General features: G+C 41.7%; 1 protein-coding gene across 13 annotated transcripts in view; it reads left to right on the top strand.

Annotated features, from left to right (window-relative positions):
• The window catches only part of TIAM1 (TIAM Rac1 associated GEF 1), a 176,015-nt gene extending 152,132 nt beyond the window's left edge, over positions 1 to 23,883 (top strand). For 10 of the 13 annotated variants that reach the window (XM_090121756.1, XM_090121764.1, XM_090121724.1 and 7 more), the window contains 12 exons: positions 7,730 to 7,909; positions 8,342 to 8,410; positions 8,710 to 8,835; positions 10,995 to 11,103; positions 13,255 to 13,434; positions 13,555 to 13,673; positions 15,296 to 15,404; positions 16,550 to 16,608; positions 17,587 to 17,689; positions 18,449 to 18,536; positions 19,363 to 19,535; positions 21,492 to 23,883. In XM_090121756.1, coding sequence (XP_089977882.1) covers positions 7,730 to 7,909; positions 8,342 to 8,410; positions 8,710 to 8,835; positions 10,995 to 11,103; positions 13,255 to 13,434; positions 13,555 to 13,673; positions 15,296 to 15,404; positions 16,550 to 16,608; positions 17,587 to 17,689; positions 18,449 to 18,536; positions 19,363 to 19,535; positions 21,492 to 21,964 — 1,788 coding nt within the window. In that variant the 3' untranslated portion in view covers positions 21,965 to 23,883. Of the gene's footprint in view, positions 1 to 2,181; positions 4,149 to 7,729; positions 7,910 to 8,341; positions 8,411 to 8,709; positions 8,836 to 10,994; positions 11,104 to 13,254; positions 13,435 to 13,554; positions 13,674 to 15,295; positions 15,405 to 16,549; positions 16,609 to 17,586; positions 17,690 to 18,448; positions 18,537 to 19,362; positions 19,536 to 20,096; positions 20,230 to 21,491 lie in introns of those variants that run through there. The other 3 variants (XR_016459046.1, XM_031612587.2, XM_090121777.1) reach the window with 3 other exon arrangements.
• Positions 23,884 to 25,483: the final 1,600 nt, after the last annotated feature.

Here is a 25,483-nt window from a genome sequence, read left to right as displayed (position 1 = left end):
ACAAGACTCATACCCTTTTTCTGGGGGTGAATCATTACTGTCTTGTGACAGTATTCTCATGTGCTTTTAAAAGAGCTAGTTTATCATCTTCTTCACCAGAGCTGAACCAGAAGATCAGGTGGACTATTATGATTTCTTATTCCTTCTTGATTTCAAGGCACAGGAGGGTTGTAAATTAAACATGTTTCCTTAAATCAGTAGCATAGTGCACGTGCTAGTTTTTAAATGCAAACTAATTATGCCCAATCTACCTTAAATTGAAGCATAACTCTTCAATTACAGCTAAGAGGTTGTGCAAATGGATTACTAATTGCTGTATATTAGGGGGTGGGTTTCACAGCAGTTGGTAGTTTGCTTTAGGCTGGTGCTGGGGAGCTTCACGCAGCATTATCTGTGATGATTAGTGGTTTTTGAGGCAGAAACAAGTGAGATTATTTTAAACTGATTGTTTTTAGGTATTTCATGAGTAAGTGATGGTGAGGTTTTATAGCTAAATTTCCAAAGAACTCCTGATCTAATGAGTATGAGATCTTGCTCAGTCTGTACTTATATGCAGATGATTATTCTTAGCTCTTGTTTTAGCTACAGTGTATTACAGGGAGTCCTAAATTGGTTCCTGTTCTATGCTACTGGCTTACTGTAGGAAAAGGAAAAGACCCTGGCCTCTGGTTTCCTGTCTCTTATGTCATTCCAGCCTATAGTTCTGGCTTTGATAGCCAGGCAGTGGAAGTCAGATAACAGAAAACATTCCTCTGCATGAAATATATGTAGAGCTTGCAGGCAGAGAAGGAGGTTATTCTTAACATTTTACTTCCGGGTTTCGCTGCAGAACTTTTTCTTGTAAGTACAAAGAATTCCTTCTCAAGTGAAGTGCTTAGTGATACTTCTCTAATTTTAACTATAAGTGTGTGGGAATTTCACGTGCTCTGTGAAGAGTCTCTTCTGTTTAGCACTGAAGCTGTGGAAGAGTGCGGAGCATAGCACGTAGCTACTTAGGGAATAAGTGTTCTTGCTGTGTTTTGTGTTTTGATAGCTTTCTGTTTCTGAGCTGGGCCAGGCTGTGGGACTCCATTTTGCTTTCTGGGTCTTCAAAGCTGTAATTGCCTGGAGCGAGACGTAGGGATTACATGATTAGCTCTGTGGCTCAGCAGATTTAGTTAAACTGAGAAATGTGTGCTAGCAGCTCTAATACTTAATATTCATATAATGGCAGAGTAACTCCTGACTCTAACAAGCTTTAGCTTTCACTGAGAAGGAAATCCATACTTCTGTAAATGAAGTGTTAACTTCAGTGCATGTTTTCTTTCAAAAATCAGAAATATGTTTTCTGGTGCTGTAGGTGGGAGGAAATAAAAAACTAATACCCAACCAAAAAAAGCTAAATCCACGGGAGGGTTTTCCTAACCCTTTTCCTTTCTGTGTGCTTGGAAAAGCTGATCTGTGTGGGCTGTGAGGAATCTTTGGTGTGTTTTCCTCCATGGAAAATCAGCACCTGGCTGGTACGGTGAGGGTAACAGCAAAGGTGTTTTCCTGTCTGTACACTGCTGACTGTTCCCATGCTCATAGGATTACGGAGCAGAAGATTAAGCTGGTGTCCTCAGTGCTGTTTTATGCAGGTTATTTTTGTATGTGGGAAATGAAACGCTGAATTCCTGCCACCTGGAGGGGCACGCTCCTTGTATCACCTTTGCCACCACAATTTCCAGGCTCCCTCAGATGGTGGAGTGACAAAGAGACTTTGTGATTCTTTATTTACTGCCCATCTTGGCAAAAGCAGGGCAGGAGCGCTCTTATCCATTCACCCCTTGGCGTTAGAGGAAATCCAGTTGAGCTACGCTGGAGCCTCCCGACTAAATGCTAAGTTCCCCATCCTTCAGCACAGATGCAGCATTAGCAACTGAAGATCTTAAAATAGTGCTTGGGTTGCTTTGTGCCTTGTGATAGCACGATTCTGAGGCAAGGCTTAATCCTGCAAACATCCGCGCTCCACGGTGGTCTGCTGGTGCCTGCAGAGTGCTGCTGAGGAGGAGAGCTGCCGGCTCCTTGAAGGAAATTTCCCAGCTTGCCATTTCTAGATGGGAGTTAATAATTCATGGGAAAAGGAGAGGAACACAGTGCTGCTGCTGTCCTTCATGTGTTCTTGTAGCACATGCTAGGTAGGCTCTTTATGAAGGTAAGCAGTGTGAAATCCTACCAAAAGCTGTGCTTGGGTCCCTCCTGCCTTACTGTTTGCTTTGCCGTGTAGGTGATACATGGATGAGTAACAGGAGATACCTGAATGTGGCTCATCTCCTCCTCCTCTTCCGTCCAACTGTCTCTTTCCCTTCCCCCAGCCTGGCATGTGTGCATGTGGGTGTGTGTTTGCTCCGTACAGGTGTATTTGTTTCATAATCTGCAAAAGCCTCCAAGCTGTTGGTGGCGGTGGATTTGGAGAGTGTACCCATAGCTTTAAGGATTCCTCCCTTTTCTGAAAATCTTGTTTCCTCTGCATCCTACAGAGACCCAAGAACTTCTTTTGTTATCCTCAAAAATGAGCTATTATAAACAAAAATCCAACGACTGTAAAGCTGTTTCTGATAACTTACCTTGGAAATTGGTTTGTAGTATTTTGAGGCAGTGCAGTGATATGGGATAGCCACTGTTCTCTGAGCTTGCTCCCTATCCAATTTCACAATGCCTTCTCTTTATCAACCTGCCCTCCTGGGTTTTAATCTTTGTAAATACCAGAGAGCATCCCCTTTAAGGGATGCAGCCAACAGTGACCTGACTTGTACTCCTGGTTGCTTCTTCCCTAGGATATGCTGCTTACTTTCCCTCTCATTTTTGTGTGGGAGCGTGCTGGGGAGGAGATAGCAGGGGAGGAGTAGCAGGGAGAGGAAAGCACACTCTCTGCCACCTCTTTAGACTTGTTTTCATCCACCGTGTGAACTGAAGTTTCAGGCTTTATGTGGAAACTAGGTGATTCTTCTCTACCAGTCAGCAGAATACTTTCAGAGCAGAAACCTTTCAGAGCGGGGTAATTAAGTCTTAAGCAGTTACTTGCCTCTGTGGTGACCTACTTTGGCCTTTTACATTTTGTAGAATAAATGAAGGTTTTAAGGAGATGCCCTGAAAAGTGAGTATATGTGTTAAGCACTTAATGCTGCAGGTCACCAAAAGCTAGGACACGTGTTGTGGTACATCACAAGATGAGTCTTTGTGTGTATTTTTTTCCTGTAACAGTCCTCCGAAAATGATGAGGATGTTTGAAAAACAAAACCAAACAAACTGGTAATCAGATATAATATTGCAGGACATCCGTTTCTCCTTGTTTGTAATTTAAGGCATCTGCTTCTTGAAACTGGAGCTAATTACCCTGCAGCACTTGTGCTTTGGGGAGTGTGCTGTAATGTCTGTGTGTGTGTGTGTGTGTTCATACTACTTAGAGGTATTTTTTTGAAGAAAATAGGTCATCATCTCTGTGCAACATTGTTGAAGACCAGAATTATTAGGTCTCAAAACCTTCAGTGTGCTGCAATAGATGTGAAAGGATTAAAGTGGGGATTTGAGGGGTAGGTTTGCCAGCAGCATAACTGGCTTTTTAAAGTTCCTTTAATTCTCTGCCTCTGTCCCTTCAGATGTTTAATATTCTTAGGCAGTGCAGTTCGTAGCCAATTGGCTCATGCTCCGCCACAGGCAAGAGACATTTATATTCCAGGGCTGCCTTCACCTCCCCTTTGCTGCATTTCAGCCTTTCTGCTGAAATTATCCTCTACATGTTTCCGTGAAAAGCAGCATTACATCTTCAGCTGTGACTCCTGGCCAGCCCTTAATTCTAGCTGATGTGGTGAGTGAATGAGGCCCACGGCAAACGACACATGAGGAAAGGCTCTGCCTGGATAAATACGGTCACTGCCCCTTCTTGTTAAAGTGTGGCCATCTTCTGCATGTCTCAAGTGAGGATATCTCTCTGGAGTGGGAGAGCATTTCAGATCAGCTGAATATGTGGAGAGCTTGGATTTTTCTCGCAGCCGAGGCTGGAAGCACGGAGTGACAGTGCTGCTAGCACTGCCTTCCTGGCGATGTCGGCTCTGCGGAGAGTTAACCGTAAACTCAAGAACGAAAGCGCTGTGGGATCCGGCGACTCTCTGTACCGTATGCTGTATTTGGTGAGCAAATCTACTGCTAGTCTAAGGAATTAGCAGCTAAACAAATTTTCGTGCTGTTTTAATTGTAAGGTTATAGATTTGAGGCTGAGCTGTTATGCATATACCCGGCAGAAGTGTTTTGTTATCGTGCAGTGTCATTAACGGTTCTGCCAGTGCATGAGAGAGTGCAGTCTGCCTGAGTTTTGTTTGGGAGATCAGTATTGCTTCGAGTTTGCTGTGTGGTGCAGAGCGGAGGTGTTGCATGCAGTTTGACAGGGCATTCTGTTTGATGCCTCTGCACCCGTGTCTTTCTGTAAGGTGAGCACAAGAGGAGATCGCAGTCCACTTCCACAACTGTAGGGCAGGCAGCCAAACCTCCTATCTGTGGGCACTGTTAACAAGCTCAGTGAGTTAAGGACTTGCCTCTCCTGCATCAGAAGGATGTGAGCTTAGTTCCTCTGCTGAGTCCCCTGCAGAGGAGGGGTTAATGCACTGGCAAAACAAACCTCGCCTTGCAGCCCTGTTGTGCAAGAAGTCCAGCTCATGACAAGGTTGCTGGATGGGACTGTGGGCAGGACAGTGCCTAAAGTAATTGCACTAATTCTGGAGAAATCACTGTGCAGTAGCAGCTGGCAAACAGAGCTGGTGTAGGTAGACAAAGGGATCTGTTTCTGTTACAGGCCTTCTCTGTTCTTTCAATTTTCTCTAGGAAAATGGGGACAGAGGTGCTTTTGTTTGTAGTAGTTGAGAGTTATATGCAGACAGCTGTGTTCTGAACATCTCTAGGTCCAACATGCACCTGCTTTCTGTCTAGCAGTTGATTTTTTAAGCATGAGGTAGAAATGATTGTGTTCTGGAACAGAACAGTTTGTTCAGTGAACAAGCAAGGGAGCAAGTTTCTGAAGATAAAACATGCTTGAGACTTTCTGTCTGCCTGGAGAGTACAAGATGAATGATACTTATGGGGAAATGAGCAAAAGATGCAAGGCATGAACGTGGCAAGGCAGAAGTGGCAAGCTACTTCTGCTGGCTGTAGCAGGCTCTGGGTGAAGTCAGCGAGCATTGTACAGAGCATGCACACGTGGAGACAAGGCTTCTGCAAGTCTCTGGACTTCATTTTTAGCCCATAGGTGTAAGTGCTCCCTCCAGGTCAGAACCTGTGCCTGTATGACAGTTATCCAGTTGTCAGCTGCTTGTTAGTGTTCTGCTGGTGTTTCATAGCCTTAAGTGGATTTGCACTCTCTTTTTCTGGGTGACCCATCTTTCCCTGCAGCTTAATGCAAGTGAATGCACAGCACAGTGAGCTGTCTGCAGGCTGTCACACACAGACTGCTGAAAACACTTGGGGTTTTGTGGAGTTTGAATTTATACAATATTCTATATACTGTGACTATTTTTAGTTGCACACTTGACTCTTAAAATAAAATGCCAAATGGATGTGACTTCCTCAAATTATTTTTTCAAGAATTTCTGAGGAAAACCCAGCCTATTTTGGGTCTCTGCAGGCTTTCATTCACCACTGTTAACTGACAGCCCTTTGTCCCTTTCCAGCAGAGCAGGTAACTGGGCAGTTGTTTTTTCGCACTGCCACTGAAGCCAGGCTTTAATCTACTGCACTTTTTAGATTTGAAGCTGTTGAGATCAAGATCATGTGTATTGAAACGTATTACAAACTTAACATAAAGGTTTGGGTTTGCTTTGCACTTATGGGATGGCAAGCATAGAGAGAAATATATGGAATTACATTGATGAATAAGTCTGACACTCACTGATATGTTCTGTTACTAGAAGCTAAATTAGTTAGAAATGAACTGACTTGACTCACTACTACTTCTTTTTCTAACCATGCTTTTCCTTTCTGCCTGATCTGAGCTTAAATCTCATACTAAAGATGAATATTTTCCCTGTAAGTACCCATGTCCAAGAGGCATTTTTGTATAGATGGTCAGCTACCATTAGTTAATTGCTTACAGTTTTCTCCTGACAAAAATTATCCTTTGCATAGCAAACATCTTTACTGAAATGCCTTGCAGTGGGACATTTAGGTGAGCATTTACAGCCATAAGACACTTTCAGAGAAAGCAAATGTTTGATGATTGGATATTAGGAACAATTTCTTTTCAGCAAGAGCATGAGGCAGCAGCACAGGCTGCCCAGGGAGGTGGTGCAGTCACCGTCCCTGGAGGTGTTCAGGAGCCGTGTGGATGTGGCACTGAGGGACGTGGGCAGTGGGCATGGTGGGGGTGGGCTGATGGTTGGACTGGGTGATCTTAGAGGTCTTTTCCAGCCTTAATGATTCTAATCTATTATTCTATGGAAGGATATCCCTTTCTTGCCACTAAAATGGTTAACATTCCTCTTGAGCTTCATGGCCTTCTAGTCTAGCAAATGAACAGGTAGGAAAACAGTAATGTGTGAGCAAGTGATGCAACTTAACAAATGCAGAGATTTTTTTGGCACTGAATCATCACAAAGATGTGGGGTGGTTCGGGTAGCTCAGGCTCCTGATGCTGCTGTTGGTACTGGCTGGCGGGAGTGGTCTCCCACTGTGCAGGGCTCTGTCTCCAAACTATGAGGTGGTGATGTGCTTTTTTTCTTCTTTCTTTTTCTCTCCCCTTTCCCTGCATGTTTTCTGTTTGAACAGGATAATCTGGCGTAAGTTGTTTCAGTGTGGACTGGAGGGATATAGAGGTAGTGCTGGGAGGTCTCTCCAAATCTGGTTTAAGATAATTTGGCAGGATTAAACACAGAAGGGTAGAGAGGTGTGATCAAGTAAAGAAGCTCCTTTCCCTCCCGAGCTCTCACTGGGTCTCGGGGATGGAAGGAGATAGGGAGTGCTGCTGTGCTGGCAATCCTAGAAGCCTGGGACTGTCGTCATTGACACCGGAGACTGTACCTGCTCCAAACTTCACAGTGAAATGAAAGATGCAAGCAGGTGATCTAAGGAGAGGAGGTGAAGGGAGGATAATTCTCTTTATATAGAGACATAATTAAACATTAAAGAAACCAGTGAGATGTAGCAGCTCTGAAAAACCTGATGCATAAGGAAGAAATATACCCTGCAAGTTGGGTTTTCAGACCCAGAACAAAAACTCACTCACTTTCCAGAAAGCTTTGAAGCCCGAGGCTTTGATTACCCAGATGGCTCTCCTCCCTTGTAAACCAACTCAGAAGGTTTCTATCGCCATGTTGTCTCTTTGGCTGTATTGACACAGCCATTTACAGGACTATTGCAAATTAGATTAGGGAACTTGCAAAGGGCTTAGAGTGTTTTGATGGCACTATCATTTTTAGTTCTCACTTCTCAGGCCCATTTGTTTGTTTGTTTCAGTCCTAAATGCTAGACAAGCCTGTTAAATTTCATGTTTATTTGAAACCGGGAAGGTTACCAGACAACACTTTAGCTAACTTGAATTGTGCAATTCTTTTTCACTTACCCTTAGACACTGAAAGGGTGGGTAGATATATATATGAAATAATGTGTGTACTTCTGGGCTTTGGTGACTGCAACTTCATAACAGCAAAGGCTTCTCAACTCCTTTGTTCCTGTAACTCCTGCCTCAGTTATTACCACTGGCCTTTCCTCTTTCTTGTTTTTAAAGAATACAGAGCAGGTCGCTGCTTTCTGTCGCAGTCTTCATGAAATGAACCCTTCTGACTCAAGTGCTCATCCTCAGGAATTCACAGGACCCCAACTGGCCACCATGAGGCAACTCACAGATGCAGATAAACTGCGAAAGGTCATCTGCGAACTTCTCGAAACAGAGCGCACCTACGTCAAAGTAGGGAATTTTGATATGTTGTTTCAGTCCGCTAATGTTTCTCCTTCTGGATAGCCTTGTTAGCCACTTCTCTACTTCAAGTCCTATTTTGTGCATGTATCTCTTATTGGATTGTACAACCTGTCACTAGAATAGTAATTTAAACAACCTTCTGAAGTAAGTAGACATTCAAAATTGATATTCAGTAATTTTGAAATTTCTTTACTTGACAGAAATGCAGAGGAACGGTGGTCTGTGAAATCTTGTATTGATTTTCTTAGTAAACCTGTGTAAGTGTCTCCTCTTACACAGTCATAGATCCAGTGAAATCTGACTTGTCTTATGTATGGCAAGGAAAAATCCATACACGGGGAAAACTGTGATCTTAGCCACTTCAATAAATATTCAGGGAGTTCAAGGAACCAACATGGGAATCTTTTTCTGAATTTTTAGGACCTAAACTGTCTAATGGAGAGATACCTGAAGCCTCTACAAAAAGAAACGTTCCTCACACCAGATGAGGTATGTTAACTGGTGCTTATCTTTTTGTTAGATAGCTTACATACATGCACCCCTCCACACCCCTAAATTTGCTCATCTCATTGAGCTCTGATAGAAATTTTGAATTCCATTTCTTTTAAAATAGCTCATTGAGCAGAGTGTAAAGGTACAATAATGTATAGTTTGTGTTTTTTATCCTAGACATCACTCTGATTGTATGACTGGACTGAAAATTGCTGAAGTTCTAGAAGACGTGATTTAGTTGTGAAATGATCTTGACAGTGGTATTTTCAGCATGTTGCTTTTTTTCCTCTTTTTAGCTGGATGTTCTCTTCGGGAATCTGACTGAAATGGTAGCATTTCAGGTAGAGTTCCTGAAAACTCTTGAAGATGGAGTAAGGCTGGTTCCAGACCTGGAGAAGCTTGAAAAAGTTGAGCAATTTAAGGTAAACTCATTATCTATTATTTAGGAGGAAGTTTTTCACACACAGGGTGGTGATGCATTGGAACAGGCTGCCCAAGGAGGCTGTGGATGCCCCATCTCTGGAGGCATTCAAGGCCAGGCTGGATGTGGCTCTGTGCAGCCTGGTCTGGTGGTTGGTGACCCTGCACATAGCAGGGGGGTTGAAACTAGATGATCATTGTGGTTCTTTTCAACCCAGGCCATTCTATGATTCTATGATTCTATCTACATTCAGAGTAGGCTCACAATTTAATGTTATAATAAATGATAAACTGTATCTTAGAAGTTGTCCTCTAACACTCATTATTGTATTTGTTTTACTTACTGTCACTCTTTTTGTGAAAACCAGCATCTACTTATGCTTGAGATTGCTTGCTAGCTAATACTGAGGCTGCTGAAAGATCATCCTGCTATTACTTTGCTTCGTGTTACATTTAGCTGTACACAGCACTAGAAGTATGTAACGCCATGTGTTTAGAGATACTATTCTTGTTCTTCTGTCAGATTTCTTGTCTCAAGCTGTAAAGAAAAACTAGAAATGGAATATTACATAAGATCTTTGTTCTGACAAGTCTAATATAGCAGTTCAGAAGCCCACTGGGGCTATGGTACAGAATATAAATTGAGTTCTGCAGTTAGGCTTTTTGAGCATAGCAGAACTATACAGCAACTGCTTGCAAGTATCGACACTTGTGCATGAAAGTTAGAAGTGTAAACTAGAGACATATATATTTCATTAAAAAATGAAAAAAAAAAAAAGGAAAATGCAGAAATAGTTTTGTGTCTTCTGTAGTACGTGATGTATTAGATTTCTGGCAAGCAGCTCAAACAGTTTTGTCTTTGGGGAACTTTTTCATGCTTAGACAGCTCACCTTGATAGAGGACAGAATGCTGTGATGAATAATAATAAATCCATTGGGATTGCACTTTGACCAACTTACAGACGTGGAAAAACTGCTGAAAAAAGTTGTCTTTGTGTGTGCTTCTGTGCTTCTTGCTGTCAGGTATTCATTAAAAATCAGCATCAGTCATGAATGCTGCTATCCTAACTTTTGCTTTGTAGAAAATGTGCCTTTAATGGAGAATGCAAATGCACAGGCTTTCCCACTAAAAAAAAAAAAAAAAAATTGATCACTCTTTTTAGCTAGAGGAGAGAAATTAGGAAGAGTCTTTCTCATGGAGAGAATTCTGTTCTGAGTAAGATTATTTCTATCTTTCTACATAAAATTTATGCATCAAATTTATTTTTCACTTCTGTCCTATAGGCGTGGTCTGAAAGCAGTTGCAAAATGGAATGTCTGGACTTGGTTTCAGTTCTGCAGTTTGCTTCCTTCTGCTGACTGTAGGCAAACTGCCTATATGTTGTCTTGTCTCCTTCCACCCCATGCTGTTGTTCCTTGGTGGGTGGTGGAGCAAAGGCTTGACTGTGACGTAAACATCTGTATTATATTTGGACCATAACACAAAGTAATTTTCAGCAGAGTAGGGACCTTGCTTTTTTTTTTGTGCAGAGGGATACTAATCCTGCTTGCAGTTCCTTAGTGTCTGATCCATTGTGAATTTGGGCATACCCAGTCCCTCCTATGGTGTGTGGCCACAAGAACATTTTAAGCTCAGGCATTTAAATATATTTCTGGAGCTGTGAATCTAGTTCCTCTTTAGTCAGTGGTGTCTGCAGATCAGCCTGACTGGGAATGCACCTAATGATGTTAACCATGTTGCCTGTATCCAGGCTGGATTCTGGCACCAAGGCTGGTCCTATTTTCTGTTACACGGTGTGAAAATTCTAAAAATGCAGCATCTGTCATCTGACAGCTAAATGAAAACCCTCCATCCCACTCCTGTGTTTCTTTTCTTCCTCTGTGCTTCTACCCCACTGTAGGGTCAGGGAGGAAAACCCCATTCTCACTCCTCCCATCAACCCTGCAAGACATCTCTGTATTGTTTCTCTGACCTTTCTCTGCTGATGAAGGCTCCCAGTTGGGCACCACAATTGATACTTAAGGCAGCGTTTAGAAAAGCAGTGCTTTCACACAATTCTCTGTGAAAGCCCCCTACCTTCTTGATAGCTTGACTTTAGGTGACTTTCCAGGAGGGAAAATAACTAACTGGTCTTCACATGCTTTTCTTTTTTAATCCTAGAAAGTGCTGTTTTCCTTGGGTGGATCCTTCCTTTACTACGCCGACCGTTTCAAGCTGTACAGTGCCTTCTGTGCCAGCCACACGAAAGTCCCAAAAGTACTGGTGAAAGGTAGGAGCTGTGTGCTGGACAGACAGACCAGAGAGAGAGATGTGGCAGTGATGCACTGGTCTGGGCTGTCACAGATGGCTGTGTGGTGGATGAAATGTGGCTACTGAACACCAGACCACGCAGAGATTTGTGATGGAGAGTTGGGGACACGTGTGTATGGTTGCTCTCTGTGAGTTCTCACAGTGATAGGGAAGTCAGCCTGTCTGGCTTGACAAGCTTACAGAGAGCTCTGTGCCGTGGATGTTTGTGGACCACCACTGATGTAATCATAACCAAGCTCATTACAAGAGGCAGTTAACCTCACATGCAGTTTTTCCTCCACTTCTCCAACACATCAAATTCCCCCTCAGTCATACAGGGAGTAAAAAGTCTCCCATCACTGGGCAATGTGGCTTGCACTAATGGATCACTGCGTACTTTGGAACCGGAACTGGTGATGACCTCTGGTTCCTTTTGGAGTGTGTGCAGTGAATCCATGCTCATGACAATTCCATTAAAGCTCCAGCAAATGTGGTTGAATGCTGCCAGCTGCTAGGAAAAGATCAGCCTGTGAGACTGTTTTATGGAAGCTGTCTAAATATTTTAACTTAGCTGTGCTTTCTCTACACTCTCTTCCTCCTCTTGTTTTCGATCCATTTTGCCTGAGAGGTTTCCATGTATAAATTTCTACCAGATTTTGGCTTCTTGAGGTGGAGATAAACGAACTGTGGTCTGGCATCCAGGTGATCATGGGCCTCCTTGACTTGGAGGGATGTTTTTGTCCCATGAAAGTGTGAATCTCTTAGAGTTAGCAGTGCTTCATGCAATTAATTTCTGGCTGAGACGTTAAATAAATAGATGGCTCCAGCTGTAGGAGCAATGCCATTAAAAGGAAAGCTCTTGTTTTTAAAGAACACCTGGATGTCTGTCAGTATAAAGCTTATGTGGACTGTTTGTTTGGTTTGTTTCTGTTGTGCAGGTTTCTTTTTTTTATTTCTTCTTGTAAATTCTCATTTGCCATGCTGCAAAGAATAGTTGGCAGCTCAGTGGAATGCATGAATAAATGATTTGTTGCTAGTCACATCCTTGCTTTCTTTTGCAGTCTGCTTGACCTTAATGCTAAGAGCAAAGACTAGATAGTTCTGGTTGTTTTGTTTTGTCATTTTTTCATTACTGGCTATATTTATGAATGAAAAATGGTTGTGTTTGAATTATGACACAAACAGAACTTCAAATTTCATTCCAGAGGTAAATCTCTTAGAAAACCTAGGAGTGTATATCAAGTGTAAAGTGGTGTCCTCAGCTGAGGTGCAGGTGGCTTTTGGATATGAAAGTGAAGTTGTTTATTGAAATCAGATGACTGTCTGAGGGAGGAAGGAAAAATAAAACCAAACTACAGTCAACAACCAACAAAACACCCAACCTCAGCTCTCAGGAATCACAGCTCTCATAAAAGCATTTGTGGGGATTATTTCTGCATTGAATAACTTGTATGTCTAAAAATTTCACTTTATCTATGCTTTGCTCTCTGTTTTTATGTTCTAGTAGAAGAAGGAATAGTCAAAATGGTATTTCTATACATGTGGTAGCAATAAGGTAGAAAAGATGATAGCAATCAGTTACCCAGTCTGCTAGCACTCTCAAAATGAGCTATATAAATTTACTGCTTCCTGCCTCCATATTAGTTTTTGATTTATTTATTATTGTATTTTATTGTTTTTTTATACCTTAAGGTATAATGATGTGAGAAAATAACTGTACTTGCCAATATTGTGGGTTTGACTGTCAGACTAGATGATTACTGTGATTTCTTACAGATTTCTGATTTGAGCCTGTTTGTAAAGGAAACAAATGATTAAAAGGGGTTATGCTGCTCTCAAATAGTGGCAGGGCCAGAAATGAGGTGTATAGTGAAATCACACTGAGTACAGTGTACCCAGTCTTGGTACAGTGGGTGTTACTTGATATTAACTCATAAATAACTTACCTGTGGCAAGGTGACAATAGCACAAAACCTGAAATTCATAATCCCAATAACACTGATCATCTGATAAGTCTGCAGTTCTTTGCAAAATGTCTACAGGTAAATGAATTCAGTGCTCAAAAAGTCACTTTCTTGGGACAGCTGTTTTGATTTTTGATTTATCCAATTGCTTCATATTTATCTTTTAGCCAAGACAGACACTGCTTTCAAGGCATTTCTGGATGCTCAGAATCCCAGACGGCAGCACTCTTCCACGCTGGAGTCTTACCTCATCAAACCCATCCAGAGGATACTGAAATACCCTCTCTTGCTGAAGGAGCTCTTTGCTCTGACTGATGTGGACAGTGAAGAACATTATCACCTCGATGGTACGGAGCTAACCTACATTCCTCTTCTCTAACTTCTGGTCTGAAGCCCTTCTTCTGCCTTTCCTTTCAAAGGTTTAAAAATATTTTTCATCTCTTTCCCATTTTCTCTCTCTTCTGTAGTGGCCATAAAAACAATGAACAAAGTTGCCAGCCATATTAATGAAATGCAAAAAATCCACGAAGAATACGGGGCAGTGTTTGACCAACTCATAGCAGAACAAACAGGAGAGAAAAAAGAGGTAACACAATATTTAAAGAAAATAAATAGGTTGTTCTTTTGGTGCCTGTAGTGTGAATGTTAAATTCTACCAAATAGTTATCTTTCCTTCTGTGTCATTGAAGTAGTTCCTGTGCAAGAGGTAAATCCCAATCCAATTAAAAAACTGTTTCTCTGTATACAGTTCACTGAGTAGAACCAATGTAAAGAAGTGCATTAATTCACTTTGAAGGTTGTGTTTGGTTCAAAATCGCTGTTCAACTTTTTAATGTCCATATCTTGGCTCTTCTCTCTCTCTACACAATGTCATCCCACCAGTCTGAGTAGATGGATGTACTGAGACAAGTTTATATTTATCTCTTAAATCACTTCAAAGAGATCAAAATGAGTTCCAGTATGCGAGAAACTACTATTTCTGATTCAGAAAGTGTGTTAGTGGGCTTGATGAGAATCCTGGACTTCAGTCCAGATCTTGCAGAGTGCTTACTGAAACACCTGAAGGTTGAATGTGCTCAGTCTTGGGTGCAAAAAGTTGTGGAAGATGTGTTGAAGTTTCAAACTGAGACCTGGATCATTCATTTACTGAGTAGAATGTAGGCCTGCAGTCCAACAGTGCCATGAAGGAGAGTAGTGTGGAGTAATGGGCAAAGTCAGGAGAGACTTGAGGAAGAGGTGGAGACGTGCTGAAGCTGAGTGCTAAAGAGCTAGTGTGAGCTGTGGTATGGGTGAATGCAAGAGAGACATGACCCTACAAAGTAATGGTAGTAGGGTTTTGCCAACCACTGGGATGAAGATCAAGCTTGGGAGAATGGGTTAGGACTTTTGTTGACAGAACAGCTGTGGCTTGGTGTTAATGTGGGAGAGGAGACAACGAACATATCTTAGCGTTGCTCTTGTTATCAGGGAGAGCTCAGGTTGTTTTGCTCATGTTATCTGTGATACCCTTTTGCAAAAGCCAAATTTCACGGAGAGAAAGGTGGGGGAATGGTATAAGATGGCCTCTAGACTGGAGGTCACCCTTGAATTATCACTTTGGGAGAAGTCAAAGAAAAAGATCTGGTTGCTGCAGTGGCATTAGTATGCATATCCCAGCAGTCGTTAAGAACTCCATTATTAGTCCATTTCCATCAATATGATTTTCAAAGTAAACCTTTGGGGGAAATCACAAGCCATGGCAAATTTGGGGAGGAAGTTGCTGCAATTACTTCATCTAGTGCTATCTTTGAACTTTATCCCAAACTGCATGTGTGTGGGTGTGTGAGGAAGTGTGCCTAGATGTTCAAACAAAATGTCACAAAGCTGGTAAGAGGAAGGATGGCAAAGGAGCAGACAAAAACACAAAGGACAGTGTTTGTTTTTCTCATTTTGTCAGCCCTGGCCGCCTATAAAATTTTGAGAGCCAGTCTGAGTCTGATTTCTTATTTATGCCCTCCAGTTAAAGATTTACACACATCTACTGCCATCTGTCAGTCTGTTTGCACACACTTGCAGTCATCTGGTTAAATAACTTTTCCAAAAATGTACTTGTGTTTTGTTTGTTTGTTTTAGAATTATGTCCAGGAAAGTTTTCTTGAACTGAAGTTCAAGAAAGAAAACCTTGGACTGAAATACATGTTTCTTTGTGCGTGTGTTTGTGATTGGCAGGTTGCAGACCTTTCAATGGGGGATTTGCTCTTGCATAACACAGTGATATGGCTTAATCCTCCTGCTTCACTAGGGAAATGGAAGAAGGAACCTGAGTTGGCAGCATTTGGTTTGTATCCTAGTAATTTTATTCCAGATGTGTGAGAAACTGTATCATGTTCCTTACCAGATATTTGTTGAAGGTTGTTGATCATTGTCTTCTGTAACATTGGCTGGATCTTAAAGCTGTACTTGTCTCTCTGCTGTAATGGTCAAATTCTGTTCTGTGTTCATCTAAATCTGGTAAAAATAAATTGGAGGCGATTGTTGTAATAGTGCAAGAGATTTTTAAACCCATATTCCAGGCTATATATTGAGAACTATGCAGAAGGGTATTTGCATCTGAAAAGTTATATCTTGGTAGTCTGTTATATGCTATGTAAATGCTTCACATTCTGTTGGACAGGGCTAAGGCTTGATGAGGCTTTGCCTTTTTTCTTCATGCCTCATGCCAAAAATGTTTTGAGCATCTAAATTTTATAGAGTACTTAAAGCTAAGCCAGAACTCCCAGAGAGTTGCTTCAGAGTAGTCTGTCTTTCTCCCAAGTACTGTTTCTTGGGTGGCCAGATGAGAAGTTGAAGATGCTGTTGGCATAGATTTCAAGGTCTTTCCACTGCACTGAAGCATGATACATTGCAAAGTTACTGGAGAACTTATATTGGCAAATCATCTACTTATTACTTTCAAAGTTAAGTCAAGCTAAGCATTACTTGTTAGGCTTTGTTTGTTCCTGAACTTCTTCATAAGCAGTGAGTTTTTATGTTGCTGTTTTCAGAAAGCTGTGCAGGTTAGAAAGCCATTGATGTTCATTTTATTTTTGTTTTATACCAAACAGCTTATGAATGGAGAATCTTTCATCTTTGCTCTGAAGAGCATATAAAAATTAACTGCATTGCTGTAAGCTGAGAAACCTGGTCATACCTTGAAGCTGAGTAGCCTCATGAAAGCTGCTGGGAATGTGCAGCGACTTTAAGTACTCCCAACAGCTTTAAACTGATGGAATAAAATGTTCAAAATTAAGTGTCTATGTAGTAATCTGTGTTGGTGTGCTAAAAGCTGTTGAGCTTGGGCTTTTCGGTAGGATGACTCATGCCTCCTTGACTCAGTTAAGGGCTGTCTGAAGAGCTGAAATGTCTGTGTGCTTGGGCATATAGGAAACCTTTTCCCAACCTTATTTACTACATGGCTTTTGTTTTTTTAACTTTCTTCTCCAGTGTTCAAAACTGCTGTGGTCCTTGTGTACAAGGATGGTTCCAAACAGAAGAAGAAACTTGTAAGTTGTGTGAACCATTTCTGTGCCCCTGCATACATTTGTAGTAGTTCAGTAATCCAGATTTGCTTTCCATAAAGCTGTGCTGCCTGTGTGTGCTTTTGCATATGTAATCTTTGTTTACCACCATACAGACAAGGATTTGAGGAATTCTTAGTGGCTTCCTATTCAGCCTGAAGCCAGTGTTTTGCAAATGTTTGTTTAATTTATCCTTTACTCTCTGCTGGGCTCTTCATGTCGCTTACCACATCCACTCCATGCTGTGGAGTGGACTTTCATGGAACAAGGTACCACCCTGAGTGTGTCTCTTGTGTTTGGCAGGTTAGAAAGATTTTCTGACGTGTATACGAATCAAATATGAGAGCTGTCTGTCAACTTTATTAGTGAAACACAATGCCTTTGCTTCAGTTCTGGCTGTTAGTTTCTGCACATTTTAAATGCGACTGAGCAAGTGCAAGCTGCTCTTGGCAAATAAGGTGTGCCAGCACTACGTATCAGCAGATCCTTCTGGAGTCAGAGTTAGAATTTAAAGCTATGCTTCACAGTGAACACGTGACTTAATGCAACAGGGAATATATTTTATAATATTATAGGAAACACTTTGATTCCCATATACAGCACAAACCAAAAGTGTGATCTGAAATTCTTGTCTTCTAAGTTGACTGGAAACAGAATGACTTTGGAGTGACTAAAGCAAGATCAGTGCACGTTCATTAGTGTATGTGCAATGGAAAGTGTGAGTGTAGGATTAGTCTTAAATGATTTTTGAAGGCATTGACAAGAGTTCATTGGTCTAATGGTTGCTTTGGTCCAGAAGTTAACAAGACTTTCATAGATAGGCACTTCAACGTTGCTAGTTACTGAGATGATGTAGAGAAAAAACTGCAACAAGTCTTTACCTGGACATTTTCAGTGCATAGCATTGACAACTGTGATATCTGAATATCCCAATTTCTTAATGGTGTTTTGAAATTCTCCCAGGGAGGATCACATAGAGCTTCAATTTATGAAGACTGGGATCCATTCCGCTTTCGTCACATGATACCTTTGGAAGCACTGCAGGTTCGAGCATTGGCAAGTGCAGGTAATGTTCCAGCAAAAATTTGGTAATCCTTTTAATCTTTGTTTTGGGGACGTTCATTGACTAACCACTGTTTGTCCTTAGTACATGTGTGTGCAGTTCTGGGGACCTGAGAATGGAATCCACAATCACAACATCAGTAACAACCCTGGAGAGAAACAAAGCAGCAAAAGCTCCAATTCTGTATTTTCACCTTGTCAGGTTTTTTTTCTGAAGGCAGTCAAGGTTTTAGAAAACCTGAACAAAGTTGCTCTTGGCTCTGGTTCATTTTGTTCCTCTTTTAGAGACTTGAAGGAAATCTTGCAGCTACGAAACAACAGAGCTAGTGAATTCTTTTTGTTGTAGCAGATGACAAATGGCAGTAAAGGTCATTATTTAAGACTTTGAGATTTTTTTAATATATTCTCCCAGTACTTAAGTAAAAGTGGAAGGAACATGTAACTTAATTGTCTGCAGAAGTTACACCTCTAAGATATGGCAATACTGGAATATATGGAGTACCCGAAAAGCCATTTTTTTCTGTTACTTTTATAGTACTGAGTGAGTGCATATGAAGCTTTACTAGATTTTGGCCAATTTATGTGTTGTTTCATTAGCCACTTGTCCACTACTGCTTTTCATCCATGAATTAATATTATTTTCAACACATGATGTGTTGTCCCACGCAACCTTTAACAATTTTTCAGGGTGATAGAATAAATATTCTAACTGAAGTTAAGCATGAGAGCCTGTTTTATGAAGTGCTGTTTGCTTTTGCTTTAGATGCAGAGACCAATTCTGTATGTGAGATTGTCCACGTTAAATCTGAGTCTGAAGGCAGGCCAGAAAGAACGTTTCACCTTTGCTGTAGGTAAGTGTATTTCCAAATCTTCCAATGGCAGCTGCATCCCTGGATCCCAGCTTGCCTATATCATTCATCTGAGGCAGTCTGGGAACTGCCTGAGGGAAAATTAGGGAGAGTGTGTTAGAACCTTTATGAAACTCTACCTAGGATGAAGGCATATATTTGATCAACCTCATGGTTTTATAGGAATGTCCTTATTACACTTTTCTTTTCACAAATTTACATCCAATTAAACTTCTGGATTTTTATGCCAGGCAGCTGCTAACGTGTCTTGTTCAGCTGGTACCTTTCATGCCAACAACTTCCAACTACTGTCCTTAGGGCATTAGTCTTTCCTTAGATTAATTTTGTCTGTCTTTGTTGTGGTTGTTGCCCTGCTGTGTTTTAGACTTCAAACGAGAACTTGCAAACTTGCCAGGGTCCAACAGAGCCGATATCAAGCCAGGTCCCACTACTAGGCAGTACAGATCTGCAGGACGACTTGGTGTGTGATTACAGGCTTAAAATTGAGATTTAATTAGTCACCACAGCTCAGCTTGATGTTTATCAAACAAAGCAAAGTATGTGGTTGGTTTTGGAGGAAAAGGAGTGCGTGGCAACATGATTTGTTAATAAACAGTGTATTTGTTTTCTTTGATATCTGTTGCAATAACTATAGATTTGGCTTTGCCTTGGAAATACTATTTTAAATTGAGTCTTCTTGGGAGTAAATGCTTGTCAGTCAGTTTGAGGTTTTACATGACAGTACTGGTCTTTATTATCTCATTTACAGTGAGCTTTTGGCAGTTTGCAAGAGGTAACTGTGCCTATTGTATTCTCTCTTCTTTTTCAGTTCACCAGAACACAGGAAGGACTTTCTGAAAGCAGTGCATTCAATTCTGCGGGATAAACACAGAAGGCAGCTTCTTAAAACTGAAAGTTTGCCCTCATCCCAGCAATATGTTCCTTTTGGTGGAAAAAGATTGTGTGCTCTAAAAGGTGCAAGGCCAGCCATGAACAGGGCAGGTACTGTAGGGCTACAGACTTTCAAGATCCCAGTTACCCCAGCACCGTTGTAGGATGTGGTGGTGTCTGATACTTGCACATTACTGTTTGCATTCTCTCTTGTGTATGTAAAAAAACCCCCAAACCTGCTGTTTTTCCATGCTTCACCTCTTTCGGAGCCTTAAATTGCCTCTATTTACCTTGCTTTGCACTCGAGGCTCAGCTTCAGAGCAGTCCTCCTGGCATGGAAGGGAGAAAAGGGAGTCCTGTTGATACCAATTGGCTGTGCACTTTAATCTGGAAATGGGTTTCAAGTGAAGAAAGCAGAAGCCCACTGCATATTTTTTTAAACAAAAGCGTGTACAGAATTTTTTAACTAACCCAAGCACTTTTAAAGTAAAATGCACAAGAAAGATCTGTGTGAGGGATGTGGTTTGAAGAGACAGCTTGTTATGCCCTCCATTTTAGCCTTTTCAGCTTTATGGCTAAAGGCACGTGCTTCTACTTCTTGCACTTTGAGAGGCATACACTTGATATTCTTATTGTAATGGTCTGTCCTAAACCATGGATTTTCCTTTTCAGTTGACTTCAGGCAAAAGCAGTGAGAAAATCCCAGGGAAAAGCAGGTTTTCATTTTCAGAACACTAGATGATGGAGGGATGAAACACATGCTTCCAACTGAAAAATACACGGCACCGCTACGTGTTTTGTTCTGGTCTGTTTTTATTTTTTTATTTTTTTTCTGCTCATTAGATCCAGCAGTGTAGACAATCAGGCTTTCTGTTCCTCTTCTGTAATGGGCAGGCCAGACCAATAGCATTTTTAGCAGCATGACTTCTCACTTGAAATGATGTTAGCCATCTGCTTCGCAGACGCTTAAAATCATAAGCAAGAAGATTCGAGAGAAGGCCAAATTGCAATGGTTTTAACAGTGCTCTTTCAGTCAGACTGTGGGGCTGATGTGTAGATGCCAAACCTTATATTTTGGCTTGTCAGTGTATTTGCATGATGAATTCTGCTCAGATGAAAATCTTTTCTATAGTAGATGATCTTCCACTATAGTTAAAATCTGCAACAGCTCAGCTGTTATCCTTTGTGCATGTTCTGAGGCTCAGGGATATTAAAATGTAGCCCATGCTCCCCAGGCTGCTAGAGTTTAATGAATATGTTCTGCAAGTGCTAAGGTGCTGTTGAGTGAAGAAGGACAAACTATAACCTCACAGTTCACCTGCTTGCAGCGGAACTGAGTGTATGCACGTAAAGTACTGGGATACTGCAGGTCCTCCAGCTGCAGGATTCATCCCCTGCTTTTTTGTCTCACAAGCCTCTTAGGATGATGTTCCAACACAGAAGATGTGAATTTGCTAATTGGGCCTTTTGCAAAAGCTAGTAGACCAGCTGATACTGAGTCAGGAACTTCGGAAAAGGTTGTTTTTGTTTTGTTTTTTCTCCCCCCTTCCCTAGCAGGGAGAAAGTGGAGAAAAGGCTAGCACAGCTTGGATAGAAAACACGCCATAAGTAAAGCAACAATTCCAGCACCTTCAGTACTGAGGTAGCTGTTTGGAAACCTGTAATGTTGCTCTAACCCGAGACAAAGCAATTTCTCGTACTGAGGTGTAAGGCTAGCTGGGTTTTGCTGTGTACTGATGGCAGGGTGCTTCTTGCAAGAAGCTGAGCTGAACAGATGCACTTTGTGCTGGCTGGCTGCCTACCACTTAGGAGGAACAGTAATTGTGGGCCATTATCCCAGCCATGGATCTGAGTAGCAGAAACCCTTTTTTCAGCTGGAGAGAGACTTGTGCCGAGGAGCTGAGTGAAGCCCACAGGGAGGATGTGGAATGACTAGGTCATTCTTGGGAGTCTGCCTGGTTTGTGCCTAGAGGTGTTAAATAAAGGGCCCTTGGAAGACTTAACTTTCTAGAGAGAATTGTACCGTGTGTAAAAAGCCTCTGGGGTTTTATCTTTGTGTGTGCACAGTGTCAGCCCCAAGCAAGTCTCTTGGGAGGAGGAGGCGGCGGCTGGCCCGAAACAGGTTTACCATTGACTCAGATGCCGTCTTCACAAGCAGCCCCGAAAAAGAGCCCCAGCAGCCCACGCACGGTGGGGACACTGACCGCTGGGTAGAGGAACAGTTTGACCTTGCTCAGTATGAGGAGCAGGAGGACATCAAGGAAACGGACATCCTCAGCGATGACGATGAGTACTGTGAGGCCATGAGGGGTGCCGTGGCCGACCGAGACCTTCGGGAGCGGCTGCAGGCAGCCTCCATCACGTGCCGTGGAGACCGCTCGCGCCCGGCCATGGACACGCACGCCTCCAGGATGACCCAGCTGAAGAAGCAGGCGGCCTTGACCGGCATCAACGGTGACGTGGAGGGCCACGGCGAGGAGGTCATCTGGGTCAGGCGCGAAGACTTTGTCCCGAGCAGGAAACTGAACACGGAGCTCTAAACCGGTCCCCTTCCCTGCCCAGATGCGTAGGTCTCCCCATCCTGCCCGCTCTCCCTCCCGCTCTCGGCGCACCGCCGAGAACCAGTCCCCATAGATTGCACACTTGCACACACCATTATGGCAGCTGAATTGGTCTGAAGCCATGCGGCCACACTTTAGGCAACTGTAAAACGCTCAAAACTTGGAACGGAATAACCTTAAGGTCCTGTCTTACGTTACCAAGGGCTTTCACACTATTTTATTTATTCTAACATAATCAGGGGCTGAAATTAAGTATGGGGAAAATATAATCACTGGAAAACAAATTACTCTGGATGTCTTAACCTACGTACAGCAAACTAGCTTATACAATAGCACAACGAACAAAGGGTTTTATAGCCGTAAAATGTCAACCGTAGGTTCATCTCCTGAATGAGGAAACTGCCTTTTTAACATGTACAGTTGCAGTATTCTTATTACTTTTCCCTCTTTAAATGTAAAAGAATATACATGTATTTTAGGAATGTGTGAGGAAAGGTTTGGGATTTATGTTGTGTTAAGTCCTCTTGGTCTGTGGCTGGTCTAATTTAATGTCAATGTTGGAAGCTCTAGTTTTGCATAATGTTGTAAAGATGCCAAACTCTCTTAAGAGATCCAAATTTAACACTTGAAGAAATATTTTTTTGTATTTTACCTGAGATGCAGGGGCACAAAGGGATAAGAATTTTACAGTGTTAGCTTAGCTCCATGTCTAGGATACAAGGCTAGCTTTTTGCAGAGGGTTAGGAATGGTGGGTTTTATATTAAAATATGAACTGGAAACTCTTATTTAGATATAACTTTCTTCAAGAAAAGGATTATTGTATATGTTTGAAGCTGGAGTTTAGTTAGATAATAAAAAGAATAAAATGACATTACTGAATTATAGTGGAGCAGACTGATCCGTGGTGCAACCTTGCTGCCGCTGGGGCAGCAGCATTGTGGATTCATTTGGTCTGCTTTCTCTGACACAGTTTGGGCTTAGGGGACAGGGAATCCATGGCCAAATAAACTGACCTCATCCATTCTCCTACTGTGGGTGAAACTAGTGTATTTTAATTCCTTTATGAAAGCTTTTCCACCGCAATAGAATACGAGCAAGTTCTAAACCTCTTCAACATTTTAAATCTTTTATTTAAGCATCTGAAACAGGGTAAAATGTGACTAAAATGGTTTTTAAGTAGACTTCCAAATGCAAAACACAAAAAGCACTTTTTTTTTTTTTAAGAATTTATATAGCTTTTCCCATTTCAGTTTCACCTATGAGGAAAAAAAAAAAAAAGGAAGATTATATGAAGTTTTCTTTTTTTTGGTATCTATTGGTGTTTGACACATCAGTAGGTACTTTGAAAACCTGAAATTTTATAATAACTTTAGGATTATATTTTATAAAATCCACTCTGACTATATTTTAAAACATAACGAAAATTATTCCCCCCAAAATCCATCACTGTCTTTGTGTCCCACTTAGCATATCCCCCTCTCCTCCACCCCTTTCTGGTTTCTGGTGCACTATACCTGTTCTTATGAAAGCTTTCTCTCTTAACCTTTTGCTATCTTCTCATTTCTTTTCGTAAAAGCTTTAGAAAGGTTTCTATACCCTTTGTATGATCACATCATTGTTTTATATCATCTACCCATCAGTTGTGTCCCAGCATACTAGAAAAGCAGAGGTTTTAGCTGTCCTGTGTTGTACCCAGTGGAATACAGTCAGTTCTGGAATACTGGAAGGCTGGTACTGGGAAGGTACCGTTGTTCTTGTACATAATGTCATGACATGTCTATGTCAAAGGTTCTTATATATTTCTTTTATAAGCTGAAAGAAGGTCTATTTTTATGTTTTTAGTTCTATGAATGGAACGTTGTAAATGCCTGTCAGAAATAAAATACTGGAAAAAACAGCCGAAGTAGTGGTATGTGTACATATTCTCCAAGACAAGTGCCCTTCTCAGTGAAAGCAAGTAGGAAGCAAGTCCTACAGCAGCTGAAGCTGTGGGATCCACTCCTTGCCTTTGAAGCCTGTGGAGTCTCTTTACTTGTCAGGTTTCCACCTCTAATGCTGCATGCTCTGGGTCTTGTGCAGACGTCCCTTTGGAATGGGTTCCTGCAGCTTCAGCAGAGCCCTCATCTCTGTATTTCAGTGGAATCTGGGCTGTAGGGTAAAGAATTGCTCCTTTGGCCGCGGGTGCAGAACTTCAGTTTGCCTGTGAGTGAAAGGCCAAGGCAAGCTTGTTGATTTTTTTTTTTTTTTCTCCCCAATAGAAGATCCAAGTCTGGAGACTTGCCTTTTAGAAAATGGAAAACTAGACTGGAATACCAAATGCTGGATGCAAATACCTGCAGTGTGACTACTTACAACACAGTAAAGTATTGTATTCGAGTCTGCAACTAACAGCTCTTTCCCCCATGTCTGTGAAACTGCATCAACTTCCAACAAAATCTTAGAGCAAAGACTTCTAGTGCTTTGTAAATTCACCTGAGAATGAATGTGAACAAGTATGAAATTTCATTTCAACTGCCATAACCTTTTTTCAGATGTGTTCAGGTGTTTGCCTCTGTTTGGAGAAAATGTGTATTTTCTCCATCGTTTAGTTTTTGGATATTCCTGTGTGGACCCAGGAGATGGATTCGATGATCCTTCTGGGTCCCTTCCAGGTTGTCTTATGATTCTGTGATTACTTACAGTGCTTCTAGCAACGGCCTTCAGCTTTCAGATACAAAGAGCCTTGTATCATGCCTCACTTCAGGAATTAACATTATGTAGTTAATTTATATCGTATGAGATCTGACATAAAAAGTTTGGTAGGTGGAAGGTGCAATGCTTTGAAGTAGTTCTTGTATTCTCACTGCCAACCACTATAGCTTGGGAAAGACGTAAGGCCTGAACTGTGCAGACTTTATGTGGGTAGGACTCACTTCATATTTTGCAGAAGTGACAATTGCCATTTTCCTTACTATATCCATAACCAGCTAGATTGATTTGTTTTTCAGTGACGGTCACAAGAAACGTAAGTATATATTTAAATAAGAGAGGCAAGGGGAGCAGCAAAACTCAGAATTCTCTTTGTATTAGAAGAGCCCTTCAGTTTAGGTGTGGCCACTTATTTGGCCAAAGCCAGCCCCTTTGGGGTGCTGAGTTTCAGTCCAGGCGTGAGGATCCACTGTGAATAGGGAGCTGCTGTTCTCAGCAGACTGACAGGAGCTTCCCTGGTCCACTGATGATACCCAGGCTCCCACCATTTGTTACTGTCATAGAATCATAGAGTTGTAGAATCATAGGATTGCAGAACAGCTGGACAACCTCTGCCAGTGCCTCACCGCCCTCTGAGGATTTACATTTCTCCTCTTTTAAGTGTAAAATCATTCCCCCTTGCCCAGTCACTATCAAACCATGTAAAAAGTCAGTCTCCCTCCTTTTTATCAGCTCCCCTCAAGTACTGGAAGGCTGCAATGAGGTCTCTCTAAAGCTTTCTCTTCTCCAGGCTGAACAAGCCAAGCTCC

This window comes from Phasianus colchicus, chromosome 1, assembly GCF_987193195.1.
Source record: "Phasianus colchicus chromosome 1, bPhaCol1.hap1.1, whole genome shotgun sequence".
NCBI classification, from domain to species: Eukaryota; Metazoa; Chordata; class Aves; order Galliformes; family Phasianidae; genus Phasianus; species Phasianus colchicus.
Note: the sequence above shows the minus strand (reverse complement) of the source record. Positions and strands in the feature narration are given on the sequence as shown.